Source organism: Rhinolophus ferrumequinum, chromosome 3, assembly GCF_004115265.2.
Source record: "Rhinolophus ferrumequinum isolate MPI-CBG mRhiFer1 chromosome 3, mRhiFer1_v1.p, whole genome shotgun sequence".
Taxonomy (NCBI): Eukaryota; Metazoa; Chordata; class Mammalia; order Chiroptera; family Rhinolophidae; genus Rhinolophus; species Rhinolophus ferrumequinum.
Genome location: NC_046286.1, coordinates 101,813,341 through 101,836,729, shown reverse-complemented (window position 1 = coordinate 101,836,729; position 23,389 = coordinate 101,813,341). Strand labels below are relative to the sequence as shown.

At 46.4% G+C, this 23,389-nt stretch overlaps 1 protein-coding gene across 5 annotated transcripts in view; it reads right to left on the bottom strand.

Annotated features, from left to right (window-relative positions):
- Window positions 1-5,847: 5,847 nt before the first annotated feature.
- MAP3K4 (mitogen-activated protein kinase kinase kinase 4) overlaps window positions 5,848-23,389 on the bottom strand; it is an 84,082-nt gene continuing 66,540 nt past the window's right edge. For 2 of the 5 annotated variants that reach the window (XM_033099697.1, XM_033099691.1), the window contains exons 17-27: window positions 22,612-22,752; window positions 19,187-19,287; window positions 18,422-18,502; window positions 15,378-15,569; window positions 14,281-14,351; window positions 13,202-13,318; window positions 12,154-12,313; window positions 10,205-10,327; window positions 9,472-9,578; window positions 7,762-7,941; window positions 5,848-6,384 (exon numbers count right to left, since the gene is read on the bottom strand). In XM_033099697.1, the coding sequence (XP_032955588.1) occupies window positions 6,364-6,384; window positions 7,762-7,941; window positions 9,472-9,578; window positions 10,205-10,327; window positions 12,154-12,313; window positions 13,202-13,318; window positions 14,281-14,351; window positions 15,378-15,569; window positions 18,422-18,502; window positions 19,187-19,287; window positions 22,612-22,752 (1,294 nt within the window). In that variant the 3' untranslated portion in view covers window positions 5,848-6,363. Of the gene's footprint in view, window positions 6,385-7,761; window positions 7,942-9,471; window positions 9,579-10,204; window positions 10,328-12,153; window positions 12,314-13,023; window positions 13,115-13,201; window positions 13,319-14,280; window positions 14,352-15,377; window positions 15,570-18,421; window positions 18,503-19,186; window positions 19,288-22,611; window positions 22,753-23,389 lie in introns of all 5 variants that reach the window. The other 3 variants (XR_004422265.1, XM_033099707.1, XM_033099713.1) reach the window with 3 other exon arrangements.

Here is a 23,389-nt window from a genome sequence, read left to right as displayed (position 1 = left end):
AGGCACGAGAGTGGCTCCTGGAGCAGCACGGGTGTGCGTTCCTGTGTGTGGGCCGCACCTGGGTGTGGGGCCCCTGCGTGGCCGGGGCCTGAGTGGAGCAGTCGGAAGTTTCGGGCATGTTCTCAGCTGCACTTCACCCTCACGGAATTCTGCAGCTGATTCGCTGAAAGACCTTGGCCGAGGCATTTTACCTCTGGAGCCCCAGTGTCCCCATCTGTAACATGGGGATGAGAACACCTACCTCAGGGGCTTCCGGGGTAAACGAGGCAGTACGTGTAAGCACACGGGAGGAATCTAAAAGCACTAAACGAATAAGGACTGAAAGATTAAAAAGTGGCCTCCATGTTGCTACTTCCCAAAAGTACTCAGAAATTACACTCAAGTGTCCAAAAACGTGTCCTTTTTCTGTGCTCCTCCCATTCAATATGATGGCGATCTCAGTTCTAATACCCCCACACACCCGCTCCCTGGAACGTAAAAGGGGTCCATAGACATTGAATAGTTTTGTTCGGCTCTGGACCAAACAGAAAACATAACAAGGAAACGCCCACAGCCCGCTCAGCTGTGCCTCAGGTCCAGGTTGGAGGAAGGCGGGCGAAACGTTCTCTGGGAAAGAGCAAATCAGTGCCCTTTTCACAAACTGCCTGAGAAAAGGAGAGAAGGTGGGGTGCTGGGGGGCATCCTGACATCTGTATCAGCTGTTTGGCCCTTCCATGAAGTAACGTCTTGCTGGGCGTGTGTGGACCTGCTTTTCCTTCTGTCGCCGCAATGGCAGAGATGGCACGGTGCCCCGGAAAGACCCCTCGTTGCTCCCGCGTCCCTGAACCTCAGAGATTCCCTCAGTCCTAACATCGCATCTCACAGCATCTCACAGGGCAGCCCGGCTGACACCCAGGGGGGTGGAGACAAGCACCAAGTTTTACTGCGACTGGACAGCAATGTGGCGGCGTCCTAGATGTCCCCACAGCTTGGGGACAGGGAGTTTATTTAATGTGCTTCCTCCAGGAAACCAAGCCCACAAAGTGACTTCCTTCATTAAGAAGCACCAAGCAGCTGAGGTGCCGCTTGCAGCCTAGGTGTGTGGACTGATCCTGTGGCTGCCACGTTGGCGTGGTTAGCCTCGGGGGAGCCAGTGTGCTCAGTGACGTCACCTGTCACCGCGAGTACGTGGCAGGGAGAACACAGCCTTTTCATAGGCTCATGTCCTAGTACTGGAATCTCTCTTGACTGCTGTATTTGCCGAATGCATGCATGTCAAACCTTGTAAAAGCAGCTAACGGTATTTAAAAATGAAAAACATAGTGTTTTTCTAATATGGTCGTAAGTGGTAAAAGTCTATGAAAATTAACTGTCCAGCCAAAATGTAGTAGTAGATGGACGGACAGAAAAAGGGGCCCCGGCCGCTTCTGCGTTCTCTCTCTCCTGGTGGAATGGCTGGTCCCCAAGCAAAACAGACCCGCTTTGCAGAGGCGTTGGAATCAATACGTAACTATGGACAACAGTGGGAAGAAAGGCATCGGGACGTTCTCGACGGTCTCTGTTCCATGCTCAAGCAAGAGGCCTCATCCAGCTTTCTGTGATGTACCGGTCGGCCTTTTCCCACATTTGCTAAATGGAGAACACACACTGGGGGCAGCGGAGCCCGAGCCCGCAGGAGCGCCAGGGCCACGACCTGCCTCATGCTCCAAAGACCACGGAGGCAACATGGCCACAGCTGTGCCCGCCTGTCTGCAGAGGCCTGCACTCCATCCCATCCTTCCCAGGGCCGCTAGGAAGGGCACGCGCCAGTGTCTGTGCCAGGCTGTCCAGCTGGGTATCAGCGTTTCCCCTCCTTCAGCAACTGCACCTTGCAACGCCTCGGTGGCAGCAGCTCTCACGTCCTGTTTACTGTGAGTAGCGCTTACAGCACATTCACCGACAACGTGTTGGCGGCCTCATGTCCCCACAGCCATCTCAGTCCTGGCAGCGCAATGGGTACAACAGCTGCACGCCGGGACCGCTGTCGGGGCTGAGCCCGTTCATATTCCTGGCTCTTGTTCTGATGAATACTCTTCCTCCACACGAACGGGGTTCTGCTGCTGTGATGAGAGACCTGGACTGCGTCAGCTGAGAGAAAGTTTGGGGGCATGAGCTGCTTTCCCATGTGCTCTGGGCCGGGCCACACGTGTTCTTCCTCCCCTCCCCCATCGGGGGCCTTGAACTGCTGCCGTCGTGAAACGGGAAGGTACGTCAGTGACTCTTCAGACAACGGCTTTGGCTGCACACACTCAATGCTGCAGCAGTCCCTCCCCGTGTTAAGACTCAGGACCACTCTGCCTCTGCCACAGCATCATTTAGGGATGGCAGGCCAACTGCTTAACTTCCCTCTTTTCTGGACTCTTCCCATCTATGTCAAAACACGGGGGCCGCCGCATAGATAAGGAATTGGTGGCATCGTAGTACGGTGATTTCCTAAAATACCTTCAGAGATTTAACTGAAAAACGTTTTAAAAGATTTCTTTTGCCACATGAGTGAGGCTCAAACCTCCTTCATGAACATGCTGGGCAAGAGCGTAAGGCGAGCCGTCTCCCCACGTCGTCCCTCCGCCCTCCAGCTGACCACACACAAGGCTGAGGGACTGTCATCACCGAGTCCCCAGCCAGCACAGCACCGGGGCCACCAGCCGTGAATGAGGGGAGACCCAATCCCTCTAACACACGTCCCAGCGTCACACACTCCCGCAGCCTTGGGTTTGAGCGCTTCCAGAGTTTTCCAACTAATTTAAATGAAAACCAAGCACTTCAGATGTTCTGAGGCTTTCTGTCCTATTATAACAGTTGTTGCAAAGCACCAGATGTGCAGCTTGAGAGGAGGGCAGAGGGCAAGGCACATGTTCCTGCTTCTCTTGGCCGGTGACACTCGCTACTAGTCACAGCGTTTGTCACCAACTGGTATCTGTTTACAATAGTCAACTATCTGAAATTACCTGGTCAGAAACAGCAGAATATAGAAATTTCACCAGAACGGGGTATTCTGCGTCCTTCTGAAGGTGTCACCTGTAGGGGCAGGGATGGGATCCTGGGCCACCTCTAGCTGTACCTGTCACAGCGGACACTCAGTGAAGACTGAATGAAGGGGACAGATTTAGAGGCTTTAATCACCAATTTCCATTGTCTTCTTTTGGTTCCCTTTGCTAAAGGAAAAATACCAACCTTTCTTAAGCAGAATTAAGCCAAAATAAAACCCAGTACTGTATATAGAGTCAACACTGTGAAGTTTGAGTTTCCAGTGAGAAAAGCAAAGCTTTTCTCTTTCCAGGCACGGACAGGGCATTCATCCGCCCGCAGCCTCGTCCTGGACCAACATACGGTTGTGAATTCATGAAGACGCATCTGTTAAGCACTTACTTAGATCGTTCCACACCTAGAAATTATCTGCTAGGGCTGTGTTAAAAAAGCTTCCCACTGAGGAAGACGCATACAACTTTTGCCTTCAATATATTTTTTTCATACAAAGGCACAGTCTTGTTTCACATGCTGGAGTGACTAGATATTTTTGAAATGTCTGGCACCTCTGTTCTGTTGAATTTTAAGGAAGTGAGTAGTACAAATACAAAGCTAGGGATACTGAATGATAATCCCTTTGGATTTTGGAAATGAATTCAATTACACAAAATGCACTTTCTCTTCTTATAGTCCATATGCTAGCTTTAGCCAGATCTGTGCCAAATATTCTAGGAAATTAAGAAAAGTCATCAGTGGGGTTTCAGAATCCGTGTGTTTGCAAATGAAGGAAGGCGGGGTAGAGAACACGGAGAGTTGAGGAAATATTCAGGGCTGAGACTTAACGTGCACACGAGGTACAGCCCATGTGAGCGGAGCCCGTGCCCTGCTGGACGGCGCAGCGCCCAGAATGAGCCGAGTGCACCCGAGGCCCAAAGGAGGGTGCACAGGCCCCCGTGGGCTGGGCAGCAGGGTGGCCGGGGTGCACGGGGCAGCTCCTTGTTCACGTCTTTGTTCTGTCCGCACTTGACGTTGGGGAATGAGTTGCTCCCGGCAAACAGTGAATCCTCGTCTGACATGATACACCCAGAAATTAACTAAAACCAGATGTTAGGTCTAAATGTAAGAGCTGAAACTATAAAACTCTTAGAAGAAAACACGTATAAATCTTTACAACCAAGGGTCTGGCAATAATTTCTTAGATACAATACCAAGAGCACGTATAATAAGAACAAGTTGATCAACCAGACTTCAAAATTTTAAATTTTGGGACTTCAAAAGGCACCATTAAGAAAGTAAAGGGACAAGCAAGCCACAAACCGGGAGAGAAAAACATTTGCAAGTCACATGCCCAGTAAAGGACTTGTACCCAGAATATACAAAATCCTCCTACAACTCAATAGTCAGACAAATAAGGCAACTAAAAAATGGGCAAAAGATTCCAACAGACATCTCTCCGTAGAAGATAAACGAATGGCCCACAAGCACCAGAATCACGCCTGCCGTCAGGGCAATCAGTGCAGCTCGAAACCACATCCCAGTACCGGCTCCCAGGCACCAGAATAGCTCTCATCAAAGAGCAAGACAGTCCAAGCACTGGCCAGGGCGTGAGAAGCCAGGGCCCCCGCGTGTCACTCGAGGTGATGTCAGGTGGGACAGCTACTTTGCAAACCGTTTGGCAGTTTCTCAAAATGTTGACCATCGACCCCGCAGTTCCACTCCCAAGAGAAATGAAAACACACGTCCACGCAAAGACCTGTGTGTGAGTATTCAGAGCAGCATTTTCGTCATGCCCCAAAAGTCAAACTAGTAAATGAATAAATAAAACGCGGGGCACATCCATCCACTGTAAAAGTACTCAGCAATGGAAAGGAATGGAGTACTGATACTCGCTACAGCAGGCAGAAGCCTCAGACACATGACACCAAGTGAAAAAAGCCAGACACAAAAGACCACATATTGTAAAATTCTATTGACATCAAATGTCCAGAACAGGTCGAACATGGAGACGACATGGCTTAGTGGCTGCCTAAGGCTGGGGTGGGGATGGGAAGTGACTGCAAATGCACGTGAGATTTTTTGAGGGGATAAGAGGGTAATGGAAACATTCCAAGACAGACTGTGGAGATGGTTGTACAACTATGTAACTAGACTAAAAATCACTGAACGATACACTTCAAATATTACATAAATTATACCTCAAAAGCTATTTTTAAAAACTGAAATTAAAAAAAAAAAGCTATGTGTTTGTAGAAATCCTTCTGTGATGCCACCCCTCTCTGGACATGAATTTCTTGGCAAGAAGAAGGTGAATACAGAAACTACCTGCCCAGAGTCGGCTGCTATGTGTAGGGAGTGAGTCAACAATCTTCTAAAGAGATTTCAAGAAACTTTAAGATCAATCTTCAAAAAAATTTAATAGCAAAAAGAAATTAAAGACCACCACCAATGACATATAATTGGGGCTATTTTAGGAAACTAACTGCTGACATATTTACATTCTGGAAAGCTGCTTTCTTGTCAAGAGATGATTCAGCAGTATTTACACTGCCCTAGCACTTACACATCTTGGTTTAAAAATAAACTGAACCCCAACGTGTGACAACAAGGCTTAAACTCTTACGTTATAAACGTTCTGGTTAATAAGCCATCATTTCGAAGCCCTCTTCGTGCCCAGTGGTGTTTCGTTTCTCGCTCCCTGTGGACAAAGAGCCCTGGGCCCTGGAAGAGGCCCACACCCAGAGCCCGTCTTCACCCCCCGATGGAGCCCCTTCTCTGGAGGAACACACAAGGGAAAATGACAAGCCTCTGGATCAGATCATGTTGGCTCTGAAACTGACGGCCATTAAAAGACAATGTAACTGCGCTTTCCTAAAATAAACCATTTATTGAAAAAAGAACCTTTTCTTAAATTTCATTAATCAGCCTTTTGCAAAACAAACCTGTGACTTGCCAACAACAACAAAAGGTAAGGTTTTTCACAGTCAGTGCGCTCGACAAACAAACAGGAGATCACAAGGCCCAGGACGCCTGATAACACCACAACTGCTTTTGAATCAGTAAGGTCAAAAATCCTACACTGATGCCACGGTTCTCCGTCACGTGAGAAACGATGACAGAGGCGATGGTCCGTGTACAGTAGTAATGGCACTTAACATGCAGCTTCTTTACCTCGTGGAGACTGTCGCTCAGAAGGGCCCCGTGCCAGGTCAAACCACCAGGAGCAGCAGGAGCAGTGACGCTGGTCACCTGTGCAGCCTTCAGTCTTAGAGGGTCAAAAAGGCTTATACTGCTTCTCAGCAGTCTTCATGTAAATATTACATACAGTAGTGATTAAGAGAACTTCCGAGTACACGACTACGAGGCACGGACCGCCTGGCTTCATTCTTCATCTGTGCAGACCTGCGGGAGGGAGGAGAGCGCTGAAGCCAGCTCACACAGAGGACACAGGTGACCCACCACCGACGCCTCTGGATGTCCCCAGCGCTGTCTGGCACAGCGGGAAGGCTTAGTCGGTGCGATGGGATGTCAGCGCTGACTTACTGCTCTGTGAACTGACTACTGAAAGCACTTTGAAGTCTGCATTTACACAACAGCAATTCAAGCTAAATTGTTCACATACTTTACAATGAAGAAATACATTTTTATTTAGCAGCAGATCCAGCTGCCGGGGTCTTAGTTTCAGTGCCCCAGGAGCAATGTCACCCCACTCTGCTGTGCCTCCCTGTCCTTATTCTGGAGCCTCTGTGGGGCCCTCCCCCCCGGTGTTCTGCAGGTTCCGCCCTCATTCCAGTTCTCGCGATATCCTCCTGGTAACATGTCTGTCTCCAAAATCTTTATCACCCCGATTCTCTCTCGAGTGCCAGCCCAAATATCCAAATGCCCATCTGAAATCCCCAACCACGTGTTCCAAACGCACCTCAAACTTAATCTACCCACGAGGTAACCACCATCTCCCTGACCCAACCCTCAGCCAGCTGCCTCTTCACCTGTCTCCCTGAATGGAATTCCTGTAACTTGATGACCAAGCCAGGAGTCTGGGAGCCAAGCGAGACTTCTCCCCTTCACTCACCTTTCCTGTCCAATCATTCCTCAGTCATGGCCACTTCAAGTCCTAAATGTCGCCGAGGAGTCACCCCTGACCTCCACGCCCAACCATTAGCTGTCTCAGCAGCTTCCTAACTAGTTCCTGCCTCCAGGGTGATCAACCTAAAACACGCTTTCACCTGTAATGCTCACAACATAACTGAAGTTGCCCAGTGTGCTTCCTGCCTGCTGCCGTCTGCGCTTTCACATCCTGTGCTCCATCATGTCTACCTGCACACGCCGCCTTGACTGCTTTACACTCGTAGTCATGAGCCTTTCCATGCCCTTCACTTCTGTCTGCCCTGCCCCCACCGCCTTCCTGACCTGGCCGACCCTCCCACAGTGAGTCTACAACACGGCCTCCACCCCACCACCACAGCTTTAACACGATGCTTGCTCACTGCGGACCCTGTACCCAAAGGAAAAGCTATGTCTTTCATCCAGTCCCATTTAAAATTCCATGTAACGCCCCAAGGGCACCTCAAACACACCACCAAAAGGGCTCAAGCGAGACAAACTCCAAGAACAGTTTCCAAAAAACAATCAGATACTAAACTGCCAGGCCTGACACATTTCGTCCCTAACATTTCAGATATCGATACAGATATTTTCTATTTAAGTTCCTGAATGTCTTGGAGAGCCAGATGCAAACAGGTCCCACACATGGAAAAGACCACCCCACCGTCTGCAAACCTTGACGAAGGAATGGTCGAGGAGTTGGCTGGCGGACCACCTCATCCTGGGCTCACTCTCCAGGCAGTGAGACAGGAAGTCCTTCCCTTCCGGGCTCAACCTTTCAGGGATTGGTGGTTTATGCCCCATTCCCACTTTATACATAATCTGAAAGTTGTGTTCATATTCATGCCAAGGCCTCTGAAAAGAGGGAAAAAAGCAGGTTTTAATCCTACAGGGTCATAAAAAAACATGCAACTTCCCAATCTCTTTTTAGGCATTTCAATATTCATACATAACAGGCAAACTTTTACCTAAAGGGTTAAACAGTAAATATTTTAGGCTTGTGGGCCATATAGTCTTTGTCACAACTATTCCATTCTCCCATTATAGTGTGAAAGCTATATACATATACCTACGTATAGTGTGAATATGTAAATCAAAGTGTGTGACCAACAGCCAATAAAACTTTATTTACATGGCCAGGTGGTGGCTGGCATATCTGCCTACCCCATTTGGAAGTTCTGTTAGTCCCCATTATCCAAACACTACATCATGCAAATTAAAAATGCAATATACAAAATGATATGACAGTGTCAATAAAACAAAATTCAACAGGTATAAGCATGTTTAATATGATACCTTAATGCATAACAAGCATAAACTTTTACTACTGCGAAACTTAGATTATTTTATTCTCACAGGGAAAATGAGATTCATGGGAGAAAGAATTAAGTGTGCACGGCATTCTACTTTGTGTACCACTGCTTAGTTATCACAGTATGTTTTCTTCAACATGAGAACTTGTTCTTTCTCTGATGCATGGGTGACTGAAATAATAAATATCATGGCCATCTTTCTACGTTACTGCTAATAGAAGTAACAGTAGCTAATATTTTTTGAGCCCCTATGTGTGTGTGGTCTTTTTCACAGCTGCAAGGAATAGCTGTATATTAATTTCCTACTAATAACAACTTAAGAGGTTTCGAACTTTTTTGCTTTATAGACGATGCTACACACACACACACACACACACACACACACACACACACACTTGCGTAACTGTTAATTAGTTGTACCTTCATTAGAAGATCAATTTGGGGAATTTTCAGATACACTATCGTACAGACCAGTTTCACTGGCCTAAAATCCTGGTGCTCTGCCTATCTGTCCTTCCCTTCCTCTCCTACAGCCCCTGGCAATTCACTGCCTTGAAAGTTTTATCTCCTCCGGAAAGTCATGTAACTGAAATCAAGCAGCATGTGGCCTTTGCAGGTTGGCTTCTTTCACTCAGCAGTATGCTTTGAGGCTTCCTCTACATCGTTCCATGGCTCGAGAGCACATTTCTTCTTATTGCTGTACAATGTTCCTCAGTTACTTCTAAGTTTGGGCAATTATGAATGAAGCTGATACCGGCATTCATGTGCCAGTTCTTGTGTGGACATAACTTTCAACTTCATCTTTCTTTTTGTAGTTGTTTGCTTCTCCATGTTTTAATTCAACCTTTATGTCTTTATTCACTTATAAGAGTTGTTTTATAAATACTGGGTTCCTAGTTGTCACTTGGCTTAACCTTACTGTATCTTTGACAGGTCACATTTTTCATTTCTGGTCATGTTCTCTACTTAGCAGAAAAAGTGCACAGTATTTACGATAATAAAGCCACAATTACTGCCCTGGTCACGGAAGACGCCCTCCGGAAATTGCTCCTCCAGGTGTGGCTCTGCTCACCTTGCCAGTCACCATCTCTATGACAACACAGCCCAGACTCCAGATGTCGGCCGCACGCCCGTGGCCTTCTCCTTTCGCACGAGTGATGACTTCCGGAGCCATGTATGCTGTAAAAGTAACAGATACGGAGACAGGGATGGGTTATCACACAGCACCGTATCACAGAGCCCAGCAATAATATAATATCCTACGTAGAAGAAACAACCAGTACGTTGAGGGGAGAAACTGTCTCCGAATTACATACTAATTCCCTACAGTCTGGGCAACACTGTAACTTGAAAATAGATCTTTCAAATCAATTTCTTGAATGGACATTTTAGGGGCCGAATTATCTTCTGAAAGACAATTTTTGAATGTGCAAATCTTTAAATTCATAATGAAAATAAAAAATTTAACCTGCAAAGGAGGATGACACTAAACAATCAAACAAGTAACTACTGCTTATGTTGTTTCGACCAGAATAATTTTAACACACCCAGTGTGAATACAAAGAGAGTTTTTCTGGGAAGAAAAACAAAAGGCCTTTCCTCCCTCCCTTAACTTTAAGGGAAATTTCATCTCTCAACTTGACGAGCGCTTTCAGGCGGAAGCCTAGGGTTTGCGCACGTGGTCCTTCGGTGGTGACCTGCCTACCTGCTCTCCAAGTCAAAGCCGACAGGAGAACTGAGGGAAAGTGCAGTTACCACGCACGCAGCAAGGAGTCAGCGCAAAGGCCAGTCATGCCAGTCCCTACCTGCTGTCCCCAGGGTGCTGTTCACTTCACCGGGCATGGTCTGTGCATTGTTTTTCAGCTTTACAGAGCATCCGAAATCTCCCAGTTTGATTAGGCCAGATGAGGTAAGGAAGATATTGGCACCTGACAAGAAAGAAGCAGTTGTTAGTCTCTGAAACACAATGTGGGCACATTCAAGTTTACACGGCAACCTAAACTACAAAGTAAATAATACAAAGATTTATGAAACTTTATTAACAAAGTTATCATAGAAAGATTTCAAGCTTTATTCAAACGTAATATAAAGCAAGAAAAAATTTAACATCAGCGCAGACAGCTTTGACCAATCATTTCTGAACTGAAATACGTGAATAAATTCTAACATTAAAACTCACAGGGATACTGAAAGAAATGCCTCTCAAAACACATGTGGTGGTGGCAGTCCCTGAAAAATCAGAGTTATAGACAAGTACAGCTCCTATGACAGGCAGCGACATAGTGCTTAGAATCGACACACACACCGCTGTTCAGGGGATCTGAGGCCCCCAGTGCACTGATTTAGACTGACTGAAAAAAGGTTCTGTCACTGTCTCACATGTGGACAAGAACGTCCATGCCTGACTTGTACTCTGCTGGGACCTGGGGTGGCCGCTCATCTCTCAGGGCCGCTCTGCCTTTTGCCACCAGATGTCGGCACCCCAACCGGCCCCCACTCTGGCATCAGGTGCCCTAGGGCACCTCCTTTGGAAAGCACTGAGGAGCCAATGGAGTTAAAGTGGCCCCGGGATGAGCTGAAGTCTGAGGAGTCCTCACGGCTTCCATGCCCCCGATGTCAGAGGTCCCCTCTGTGGGCCACCTAGTGCTAACATCACCGTCTGGAGCTGGTCCTCATGTGCACATTCTCAGCCATGCTGAACAACGAAGAACAGCACAAGGACACAAGAGATGGACTTGATTCAAGGGCTCTGCAGGAGTCTCTCTATGGCCACAGCCAATGACACGAAGCTACCATCTCAGGACAGTGGACAGACCCTGAGTGTGGCAACTGGACAGGGGCAACGCTGTGACCTGGCAAACAGCCAGTTAAGCAAACGGCCAGACTGATCCCAGACACAGAGCAAGGTGGAGACGGGCAGGCAGGGGACACAGGGAGAGCCTAGAGAGCACAGACAGGCCTCACCCCCAAACCACGCAGGCTGTGGTGCAACCCAGCCCCCCACACATACACACACTGGGTCTAGTGCCTGGCTGGAAGTCAGGCCCGTTCTGGAGCGAACGTGTTCAGGCTGGCCTAGACCGTGTGACAGAACGGAATCCTTCAGTCCATTAGACAATTAGAGACAAAACTCATTTGTTGCTTTAATTATCCCCCCCCGACTCCCAACACAACGGTCAGGGCCACGGCGTGGTTAAGACAAATGCAAGAGGGGCAGCTCTGGGCAGAAGCACGGCTTCCTCTCATGCCAGAGGGAAAGGCGCTTGAAATCAATCAGCACGAACAAATCAACCTTACGCAGAGCCCTACGCTGGAAGAGTCAGTGCAAATAGGTGCTCCCGTGTCCCCTGTCCCCCAGCAGCGCTGTGCACCCTGCTTCACTGTCACTGCCATATTCACAAAGTTCATGTATAAAAGCTCAACGCTGCTGACACGGAGAAAAGGAAGCACACTCTGATCACGAATGTCCAGTAAACACACAAGGTCAGTCAAATCAGCCTTAAACAGCACATCGCATTTCTGGGAAACAGACTTCACGACAGACAGACAGACAGACAGGGCAGATGTATCTACTCAAAAGTGGAGATGTGTTCTACTTCGTTTCTCAGCACTGGCTTCTCTGTGGAACGATATTTAAAGCTGTTTTTCCCTAGAGGACTGGCGCGTGGGGTGGGGACGAGCGTCCTGGGAGCGCCGACTACGTGCTGGGGCCCAGACGCCTGTGTGGCCCACGGTGGCCGGGGCAGTGGGTTACCTTTAATGTCCCGGTGGACTATGCCATGCTCATGGAGGACATTGATAGCCACGGTGATCTGCTTAGAATACAGCCGGATGACGTGCTCCTGCAGCCCCAGGCGGGACACCTCTTCCAACGTGCCCTCGTCACAGTACTCCATGAAGATGTACATTTCTTCCTGCGGGAGGAACACAGGCAGCCGCGTGTTTACACGGACACCAGGCGAAGAATCTGGAAAACTCCCCAGGCCATGCCCCAGAGGAACCTGCTTTCTAAGGGCATGCTACGCTTGTCGTCCTGAGTACTGAACTTGGCTTAGAGCGGTGGCCTCGGGCTGCACTACAGCAGCGTCTGCCTGCCTCCGCTGTCTGGGACTATACAGCCACTCGGGAGAAGGACATCGCCTCCAAATCACAGATGATCAATGTCTGTAATTGTCCAAAACAAGTCAGCCGTATAATCCCAGACAGGGGTCAACAGGGCTGCCTGGCCCTGTGAATATATTATTAAGTACTGAAACACATCCTTTTCAAATGTGAATGTATGTGTGAAAACATTAAAAACCACCAATATCCAACTTCCCCTGGAAGCTCATACTCCACCAGGACGCTCCCAGTTAATCCTCTCCCTCAAAGTGTTTATTTCTAAACACCAGAGGAGGATGAATTGGAGGTTTTCATTTCCTCTCATTTCACAGTGGTTCCTTAAATACATGTCAAAGAAAAAGCAACGTTACTTAATAGTGTACTCGACAGTGGTTCAGTCAAAAATGGAAGGAAAAACGGAACGAGAAGCTGTGTAAGGGGCGTTTCAGAAGAACCTTCTGCTTGGCAGGATGGGTTTCAGTGCTTTATAATGTCGGGTTAATGACTACAGTCTACAACTTACATTTCAGGAAGAACTCCTCTAGTTTCAGAGAGAAGGCAGAAATGGTGTAACTCATGGAGATTTCCTGATAATTAGGCAAAGTTACTGTGCTCTGAAATGAGAAGACCTGTGATGTAGAACAGGACTCCATCTGCCCTCACTGCTCCTCACACAAACAGTGTGATCAAAGGTGGCTTACTCTGTGAAGCTCCACACCAAAATACCGAACCAGATTGGGGTGCTTGATGCCTTCAAAGATTTTCAGCTCGTCTGCAGTTTCCTTGATGGTTTTATGGTCGTTGGGTTGAAATCGAATCTGTAAAAGGCAAACTGCTGATTACCTGTGTTCTGTCACAACCTGGAAACAGGGCCACCTCAGTGCGAGGGCCGTGAAGCTGACGCGTGACATCTGCACCACCCAGACCCAGGACTATCTATGCTCAGTGTGTCTGTGACTTTACTTCCACACTCTCTTCCCTTCCTTGTTCCAAGTGAATGAACACGTGGTGAGCTAACAGCTAACGGGATCGTTTTCGTAACTGCAAACTGAATGAAGAACACTCCACACTCAGTAAACAACCACAGGTGTTCAGGTTCTGGGCAAGATAAAAAGAGGAGCTAGGATTCTGCCCTTAGAGGTTACAACGCAGCTTGGACGAGGTGACAAAAGCCGTGGTATGGGCCAGGCAGGGAAGAAGAGAAATAAATGCACGGTGTGCAGGACAGGGGCGACCAGCAGTCCAGACGCCATGGGCCCAGGGCGCCCCAAGCCGCTCGGCTGCAGCAGCTCCAGCCCCTTCCTTCCTGCACGGCCCCCCTCCACTCCTAGTCACGAGGTCCCCCATCGCTGACAAGGGCCCTGCCTCAGATTCTCCGCTCTCCCATTCTACCTCCAGCTGTCACGATGCTGCCTGTTTCTGAAGGTCATCACAAATGTTATCTTCTCCCCTAGAAGAGCCACTGTTACCGCCATCCTCCAAGCTTTCACCAAGCTGCTCCTCTGGGTGGCACTGACCATACCTGTGTGGTGCCGGAATTATCTGTGTTCCCAGTCTGACCTGCACTGGAATGGTAAAACTCCTTTATCTCATGTTACCTCAGTGTGTCTGCCTGGCGGGTCCCAGCAGCATAAATGCTGAAAAGCAGCTTCTGGCTAGACTCACTCTGGAAAAGCCGCAGCCAGCTCTACGCACTAAGGGTCTGGCAAATACAAGTTTCTTTACCAAACCTCTATCCCACAGAGACTTAACGATAAGCCCCGAGGGCCAGGCCACTCACCTCCTTCATAGCCATCAGTTCCCCGGTGTCCACACTGATACAGGTGTAGACCTTCCCATACTGCCCTTCTCCTGGGAACAGGAACAAACACACAGCTCTGTCACAAGCGAGGCCGTGCTCACTCCTTCTGGAGCTAGATTACAGGTGCAGAATTATGCTTACTGAAGCCTACTATTGCAAGACCCCAACTATTTCTGAAGGGTCCTTAATAACTGAGTCTCAGGCAATCTGTCCGCTGTCTTATCTGTAAACAGAGCAGAACTGACTGGTAAATCCCCGAAGAGGCATGAAGGTGAGCATTGGGCACCCTGGTGCAGACTTGAGCCCCTACGGCTCTGGGCCAGGAGGGCAGCGGCTGGGGGTGGGTAGAGGGAGTGGCCAGGAGTCAGCGTGGCCATTGTCTGGCTGGCCCTCCCTGCTGCGGGTCCAGGAGTGCCTGGGAGTGGATATTCTAACATACCTTTACGAGTATTAAACTAAGGGGATATGGGGCTGAACATGACAGATAACAACAATTACTACAATTAAAAAGTACTGGATTGTTTTCAGTGTTTTCTGCCCTCACGGAAAGTCCAGGTTTCCTGAGGCTCAGAGTCCTATATTACAACTGTGTTTGTCTCTTCAGACCTAAATGCTCAACAGATAAATGCATTTAAATGGGAGGAGGATCTGATATGTAATCAGCTTCCTTCTGTTTCACCTGGAAAGTAGTTAATTAGGCAACGTTTTAGAAAAGATTGTCCTGTATTTATTTGTATCCAGTTTCTCCTCAATAATGTTTTCGTGGGAATAAGATAAAAAGAATACAGACTACAACAAATGGGTACAATTTAGGTATTCTGCACTAGCGACTTCTGGAGTTATCAAGCAAAATTATTTAACTGAGTGAACCATTTACAAATGTCTTTCTAAAATCTTATTTGGTATTGCTCTTAGTATTTTACAAGTGAAACAAATACAAACTCCTCCACAAAAGACACAATGTACACTTGCCGCATCTATGAGAGAAAAGGACCAACTACGTTGTTTCCACCTAAAGAGGCAGAACTGTTGCTCTTTCTCCCAGACATCTCTGTCACGCTCCTTAACTTCCTCACCAATTTTGTTTCCTCTTTGCCACTTGAAGGTCACTTTCCTCAAGCCGACGTGCATAACATTATCGTAGGATTTAGGGGTGTCACAAACTTGACCGATGATATTCCTTCTCCTCATTTCCCGAGACCTCTTTTCTTCGAACAATCGGACTGACTTCTGGATAGCTTCTATGGGCCCTTGTTTAGACGCAGTATCTGCAGGGAGAATTGCAACCTCAGGAGGCCCAATCACTATTACCAAGTCAGTTTCCAGCAGATAATAAGAAAAACAGGGCGATATACACATGCACTCCATCCAAGCAAAGCTCACGATCTATCAGATACACAGCAGGTGAATCACATACAGTCCGTGACAATCCAACAGCCCCAAAGTATACCACCCACTACACATGTATCAACACACACAGAAAACATAAGCTAGTCAAACAAAATCCGGGACTTCCTCTCCCAAGACTGTTGGTAGACTACTGCAGTAACCACCCACCTGCCTCAGTTTCTGCTCTCTCCAATCCACTCTCGTTGGCCAGAATTATCTTACTACAACGTAAAATCTGATCGTGTTACCTTCCTGCATAAATCTATTTTACAGTTCATCACAACCTGTTTATTGAAAACGCAAAGCCCTTCATATGGGACTCAAGGTCCTGCATAGTTTGGACCCAGTTTATCTTTTCTAGTTCCCTTTTTAAAGCCATTCCCCTTTTCCTCTCCTGCCATCGGCTCTGGACCAGCCACACTAAAAAGATTCCTCTGGAACACACCAAACTGTGTCTCACTTCCATGCCTTCGTTCACACTTTTCCGCCTGCCTCAAATGTCACCTGCCCACCACTGTGCCTGGTGAGTAAACCTTACTTATCACAGCTCAGCAGAAATACTACACCTCTTCTAGGAAACCCTCTCTGATGAGAAGCATTACATTAACTTTTCCCTTCCTTGTGAAGAGTACAGAATGCCTCAAATCAAATCCTGGCCTCCCCAAGTTCTCCTGTTTGATAATGGGCAAGTTAACTGACTTGTTTATATGTCAAATTCCTAATGTGTGAAATACCTAATTCACAGAGGTATTGTAACGGTTTAATGAAACCGTGCATATAAAGCATTTGGTCCAGTACCTGGAATACAGGAATATGCAATCAATTGTAGCTGTTGTTATTATTCTTTATTTTCCCATCAGGCTCTATGATCTCTGTTTCTAACTTATTTATCATGATTTACATAAAAAAGTATCTATTACACACACAGAATCTAGAACAAGATTCATGAAAATTATTTTTACTACATTGATTCGGACTGTATGCTGTTTTTGTTTTGTTTTAATGCTGATGTGACATCCCACTCGCGGGTCACAACCCATAACCTGAAAAGCACTGCCTTCCCTACATCCGTATCGCAGCACTTCTCAGACTGCGTCCTGATTAGCTATCGGAGCCTGAATCTTCTGGCAGACAGAGATCACTGAGGGCTGGGATGACGGTCGGGATAATCCGAGAGGAGCCATTCCCAGTATTTATAATGTTCCAGTCACAGTTTCATACAATCATTTCTTTAAAACATGGGTCCTGTTTCCTTTACCTCAAAATGACACATCAACTGCATTCCGCGTCGAACAAGATTTCACAACTGTGAGGCCAGGGCCTCCACTGTCAAATATTTCTGGGAAAGGCTTATTTTTTTGGTCCAGCCAAAATTTCTCAAGATTTCTCAGTCCTGAGTATGTCAGTGTGAACTGTAACTCTCCCAAGAGCTCCCAAGTTTACTTGACCACAAAGTATTTGTTTCAAAAATCACTGCAGATACCTGGTATCCATGGGAACTACTGGTTATATGAGAGCCACTGGGGAGACCCTCTGCCCTGTCACCCAGGCTCAAGCCCCCAAACCCTCTACATGCACCTCGCCTGCCCCAGGCCTGTGTAATGCTGCATCGCAGAAAGCCTCCATTCCTTCTTTAAAATCCCACCTTAGACCAGTATCTATTTTACGCTGCATGACTGCAGTGCCATTCTCACCGATCTCCCTATTTCCTCCCCAATTTGGGCTAGCAGGTTGATCTACCTCAGTGTCTTCCTTACCCCACCTTCCCACCCCCACAACACGCCAGCTGCACAAGGCTTTGGGGGCTGGCCGTCGTCTCTGGGAAAGGCGTTCATCATTTGGCTCATTCATGATCGGATCTCCCCTTACCCTTTCAATTTCCTCTCCATTTACATCCACACTATCCAGTCCACTCTAGCTGGTCTATTCTTTAATCACTGGGCCTCCAGATTTGTTTCTCATTCTGGATTTTCCCTCTTGGCTGGATGCAGACCTATCATTCCTTCAAGGGCCAGCTCAAGCCTCCAGGAAATCCCTCTGGACTGCTCTGGCCATGGTAGCCAACTATGCTTCTGATCAGTCACACATATTTCAAAGGGGAGCTGTGGTGGGAAGAGTGCTGGACTTGGAGACAAAAGTAGTGTGTTCCAGTCCCAGCTCTGTCATTGTCCACCGTGGCCAAATTACTTCACCTCTGAGAAATTGTTATCATTTGTGAAAAGAGGACATGATCTATTCTGCCTACTGCTCGAGACAGTTGTGACAAAGAATACATGAAAGCATGTTGCAGATCAAGTGCTAGGCCAGTAATTTTCCCGCTATTTAATCTTTTGGTAAATACTGATTGATCACCTACTTTCTAAGAGAAATGCTTTCTCTCAACTTCTTAGCCTAAGAAATGAACACTTACTCATTTTACAAATATGTGTTATATTCCTACCACATGCAAACACTTACGCTAAGGACCCACCAAGCTGACAGATAAAATTCGCCATCTCACTGCTTAAAGAACACAACATGAATAAAACACATTCCAGGTCCAGAGGAGCTTGGAACTTATTACAAGAGATAGGAAACGTGTGCAAACAGAGCACATACAGAAAGTGATGTCAGACGTATAAGAGATCACAAAATGAATGTAGAAGGCCTAACAATTCAGAAGCTAACGCGTCCTTTCTCTGAAACTGCTCACTTTATGTTTACACATTTAAGTCAACATTCTTTCTCTCACCCTTAGTCTGGCTAATGAGCGTCCGAAGCTCCCAGCTTCTCCGCGTTGAGCCACTGGAATCCCCTTTTGGATATGCTGGTTCTGCAGAAAGTATTTTTTTATACATATTAAGACTTATAAAACAAACGTGCTGATTTTACCGACAGCAGGACTGAAACGGTGAGTGACCAGGATGAGTGACCATTACCTGTCCTTTCTGGCGACTAATTACAGTTTGAGCTGAGTGTGAGAAGCTGTCTCTACAATCAATTCTAGACAATCACACCAAACTAAGAAGCTGTTACTGGGGTTACGGGACCTTAACTACTAAGCTTTCCACAAGCAACAGACAACACGACAATGAGCAGACACTGGGTTCTTTGGGGCCCACTCGAGACATCCCGCCCCAGAGACCAGCAGAGCTTCAGCTGGGCGGCCGCAGGGTTTCCAGGCCAAGCTCCTATGTCTATATTATAATAAAGCATCACCATATCAGCAACACACACAGTGTCACTTTTGTATTTTTAAAGTGAGTAAGAGTGGCTGGCAACGAAAATGTCAGGAACAATGATGCTTTAAAAGCAACAAAAGGAGGCCTAGAAAATGCGAATACAGCTACAAAGGCACCTACATTAAAGTCAATGTGTTCAGCATTACAACTTCTCATAAAGCTGTCACTTCTTACTCTTCCTTCCTTTTAAAAGGCAGTAACAACAGACTAATGGTGGTGGAGACAAACCTGAAGACTGGCTGACAGTACACACAGCCGACGCCTTAAACACTTACCATCGCGCTCCTCGGTGGGGCTTGAGTGACGACTCAGGGACCTAAACTGCAATTCAGCTGCTATGGAAGCCAACCGATCATTTTCAGGGACACTGGAACCCCTGTTTTAATATTTTTTAAAATTGAGCTATCAATTCAATGCAATTCAAAATGAAAGATCTGTGAGACTTTTCTAGAGCAGTGATTCTCAACTGGGGCGATGTGGGTCCCTGGGAATAGCAGACCTCTAGTGGGTAGAGAACAAAGTAAGGGATAGCCTCAAACAGAGAATTATTCACCCCAAATGAACAGTGTTGCTACCGGGAAGTCCTCCTCTGGAGTTTAGAAGGAGAGTTCTATTTTTATCCCTTCACAGGCAACACATGAAAACCTAACTGCATAATACACTACTTTATGTTAAAAATAACAACAAAAATAAAAACAAAACAGTACTTATTGAAATGTTATTGACATGTGTGGAAAGCTCCGTAACTGAAGTCCCAGATGGATAAAAAGTATTAGCCAAATCTGGTTAATATTTAAAATTACCATCAAATTATATTTATGTAGTTAAATCTATTTAAATTACTAAAATCATATGAGTCAAAGACTTCAAATCTCTTAATAAGAAAACGGAAGGGAATAGCTAATGGTTTCTGGAGCAACAGCCAAGCCAAAGTGCAGAAGGGCAGGAAGCTTAACATATAAAGAACAGTCACACTTTTCCAGAATAAAGCTAAAAGTTAATTGTTCAGCAATCCAGAATGAATCCATAGAGTAAGAGCCAGAATTAAGTAAGGGAGGTGTTAAAATTATAATACAAATCATCCAAAATAAATATGGTATTAGTTTATTAACAAGTTTAGTGTGTAACTTTTTAAATAACATAATGAAGTATGGTAGCATTTATGCTCTTTTTTACTATACACTGAACAGGTTTATGGCAACATGGTCTTCTGAACAGACGTTCACAAACTATGAAGCATGCAGTGTTTTTATTTCCCTAAACTCTCAAGTATAGTACTTGCTAAGTCTGAATGGGGGACATCCTCTACTGCCATGGGGTTCACCAAAAAGTCTTGGCCCCATTTCCTGGAAAAATCATTGATGCTGAAGTGAAGAAACACTTTCCACTCCTAAGCCATGCCGAAGGCTAGGGGACCACAGAGAAGTCACTTAACACCTCTATTTTCTGGATTTCCCACAGACAAAATTAGTCATGTCCACGTCCTCAGAGATTTCTGCCAGGATAAAAGGCAAGGAAATATACTGACATGAAGTAGTATTCTGCTGGTAAATATTTAACAACTAATTGCAGGGTCAGGGGGAGGGGTTGTACAGTTTGACAATTTCTGTGGTGTAACAACTGGCTTGCAAAATTCCTGAAAACTGAACCACCAGCTCTTGCAAACCATGAAGAGCCGCTGCAGCAGCAGAACAGTGCAAACGAGTTTTATAAAACTGCTAAGGTAACTGGAGCCCAGACTACTTCCTAAGTCAAACCAAATCAAATCGGAGTATTTGCTGGATGGTGTGGGGCAAAGTAAATTGCACTGTGGTCAATGCACCTCTAAGGCAGGCAGGGGCTGCACCGGAGAGGCTGGGCAACCCTGCCAACGTGGGAAGCCACGGCACCCCTCTGCCTCCTCCCAGCACTCCCACACCCAGGGCTGCACTGAGGCTCTGGCTTTTGGGCATGCACGGTCCTGCTAGGGTCCACCACACAGGTCCACGGTGAAGGGGCGCAGGCACAGGTTGCAAGGCTCGAATGCAGGTGTGAGACACAACCATGGGCTACGCACATGTCCATGGGGCTTTGCTGTTCTCTATCGACCACCACATCTACACTGCCAGGAAGGGGAGACTTCATTCCTTTGTTTCAAATGGTCTGCAAGACCTTGGCATACTCTGATGCGAATAAAATTTCTAAATATCAAGGATCCTTCAAAGTATATACAAATTTACGATGAAAAATACTTGGGAAACGCTACTCATGAGATGCTGAAAAACTACTACGCAAGGCCTCAGAATAAAGGCAGGGTAAGGCCACTGTGAGTGTTCAACTTTCACACTAGAGTACATTTAGTGTACCAACTTCATAAATCCCTTAAACCACAGTTCAGTTCACAAACATTCAAAAAAGCAGGATGTTACTCCCCCTTTTGTGGTTCTGGAGAAATCTCGTGTGGACGTGGAAGCAGCCGGGGTGGGCGCCAGACCCCACAGTTCTGGGTAAGTGAGCTGCTCCACTCTGACTCCATTTTAGGACATCACCTCCCTTAGCTCTGTACATTTATAAACAGGATAGGTTCAGTGCCCCACAGGGACGGGGAAGCAAGTGTGGAAATACTAACCATGAAATGCTCTAGACATAAAAATAAAGAGGGGTAAATGGGAATTTGTTCAACGTTAACTGTTAATTTTTTTAGTTGACTGCTTAAGCTTAAGCTATAAGATACATTGACTATTTTTAGGTTATAGATGTTTATCACTAAAAATTAGGAATATTAATTGTTTTAATGAATGAGAAGAATGGAAATGTTTGTAGAAGTTTTAGACTGTGACAAAGTCAGTCTAAAACCATTTTAGTCTATTTTAAATTCTAAAGCTCTATCTTTCTGCCAATATCACAGCAACATTGTTTTTGATCAGATTACCCCAACCCAAATAGTTCTGTATGACTCTTATCACCATCCTTACTAGAAGACAAGAATGGTGCCAGTGTCCCTTCTACCCAACATAAAGGTAGAATTAAGAGCAATCAGATGTCCTTTCTCCATTAAGTAGATCAGACCTCGATGAAATCTTGTCAAAAAATAAAAATAAAAACAGCTAGAATGGGAAAAACTGCAACTGCCCCCTACTTGCACAAAAGGCTTCATGTAAGAGACTGAAATTTATCTGGAGCTTGCCAAATGTCTCATGGCTCTCTCTGGTAATGATCTAGTCTCCATATGTGATACAAACCCCCTGAACTCATTTTCCATTTTTATAAACTATTCCCAGTCGACAATTGTAGAATTTAGGAAATTTGGTTAGAAAAGTGCTCCTCCTAAAACGCAGATCAACACCTAATGGTATTTTAAGTAGAAGCCATCTTTGAAGAAGTACCTTGGCAAGTACCTGTTCACCCAAAGTCTCACGTCCCCTCCTGGTGGGGACCAGGGTCTTTCCTCTGCTGCTCTCCCAGAGAGTGATTACTGGCAGAGACTCTGGCCAATTTGGTTAATGCCAGCTCCAGAGAAATGTTCACATCAGGCCGCTTACCTACTTGTGCTGGCGGGTGCAGGAGCCTTGGGGCCGGGACAACCCACGGAAAGCCCCTGAGCATCACACACACCACGGGAAAGAAACCCCGCCATATCCTGCACACATCCCCGAGCTGGGGTCACTGTGGACGTGCACATGGGGGGACAAGGAGGCATGGCACTGCGGAGCGAGACTACCTGGCATCATGGGCACTGCTGATGGGTTTGGGCGGCGCAGAGTCGCTGCCCGACGGGCCGGGGCGACCGGCGGTGGCGGCGGCAGTGGCTGTAGCAGCAGGGCCACCGTGGCTCCGCGCGTCGGAAGGCATGCTCCGAGTGCTAAGACGAGAAGAAAAGCTTCAGGAACGTGGACGAGAAAAGGGGATGGCTTGCAGGTGGTTTTCGGTTAAAAATAAAAGAGGGTGAGAAGTGAAAACTATTTTAAAGTATATAATGTAAATTGGTCCTTAATTGAGATTCTGGTCTAGGGGTGAAAAAGAGGGGAAAAAAAACTAATTTCAAACTAATTATTATAAAAATAGTTGTGGTCCTTTCCTAGCAAAAACTGTCAAATAAAATTACCTTTTAAAAAGTGATTACCCAGGGGAGAGAAGACGCTCCCTACAACAAGATGCAGAAATGCCACCACATTCAGGGTATTTTGAAGGCACTAGAGTTTCTGAACTCACTTTAGTGTATTAAAGTCACTTCGTAGTTATATACACACACATAAGAGTCAAGACTGGAAAGATCATTCCAGTTTTTTCTCCAGTTTTAAACTGATATTTAGTATTGTGTTTCAAATGTTTATTATGCTATGCACACCCAAATTTGTTTCCCTCAGGTCATTTTTCAAAGACAGAAAAAGAAAGAATTATTCCAAGGCAGGAAAGCATTTAGTAGCTTGAGGTTATAAGTAAGCTGAGAAACTAAGTTATCTTGAAAGGTTCAAGTCTGTTTCAGACTTGCGCGTCTT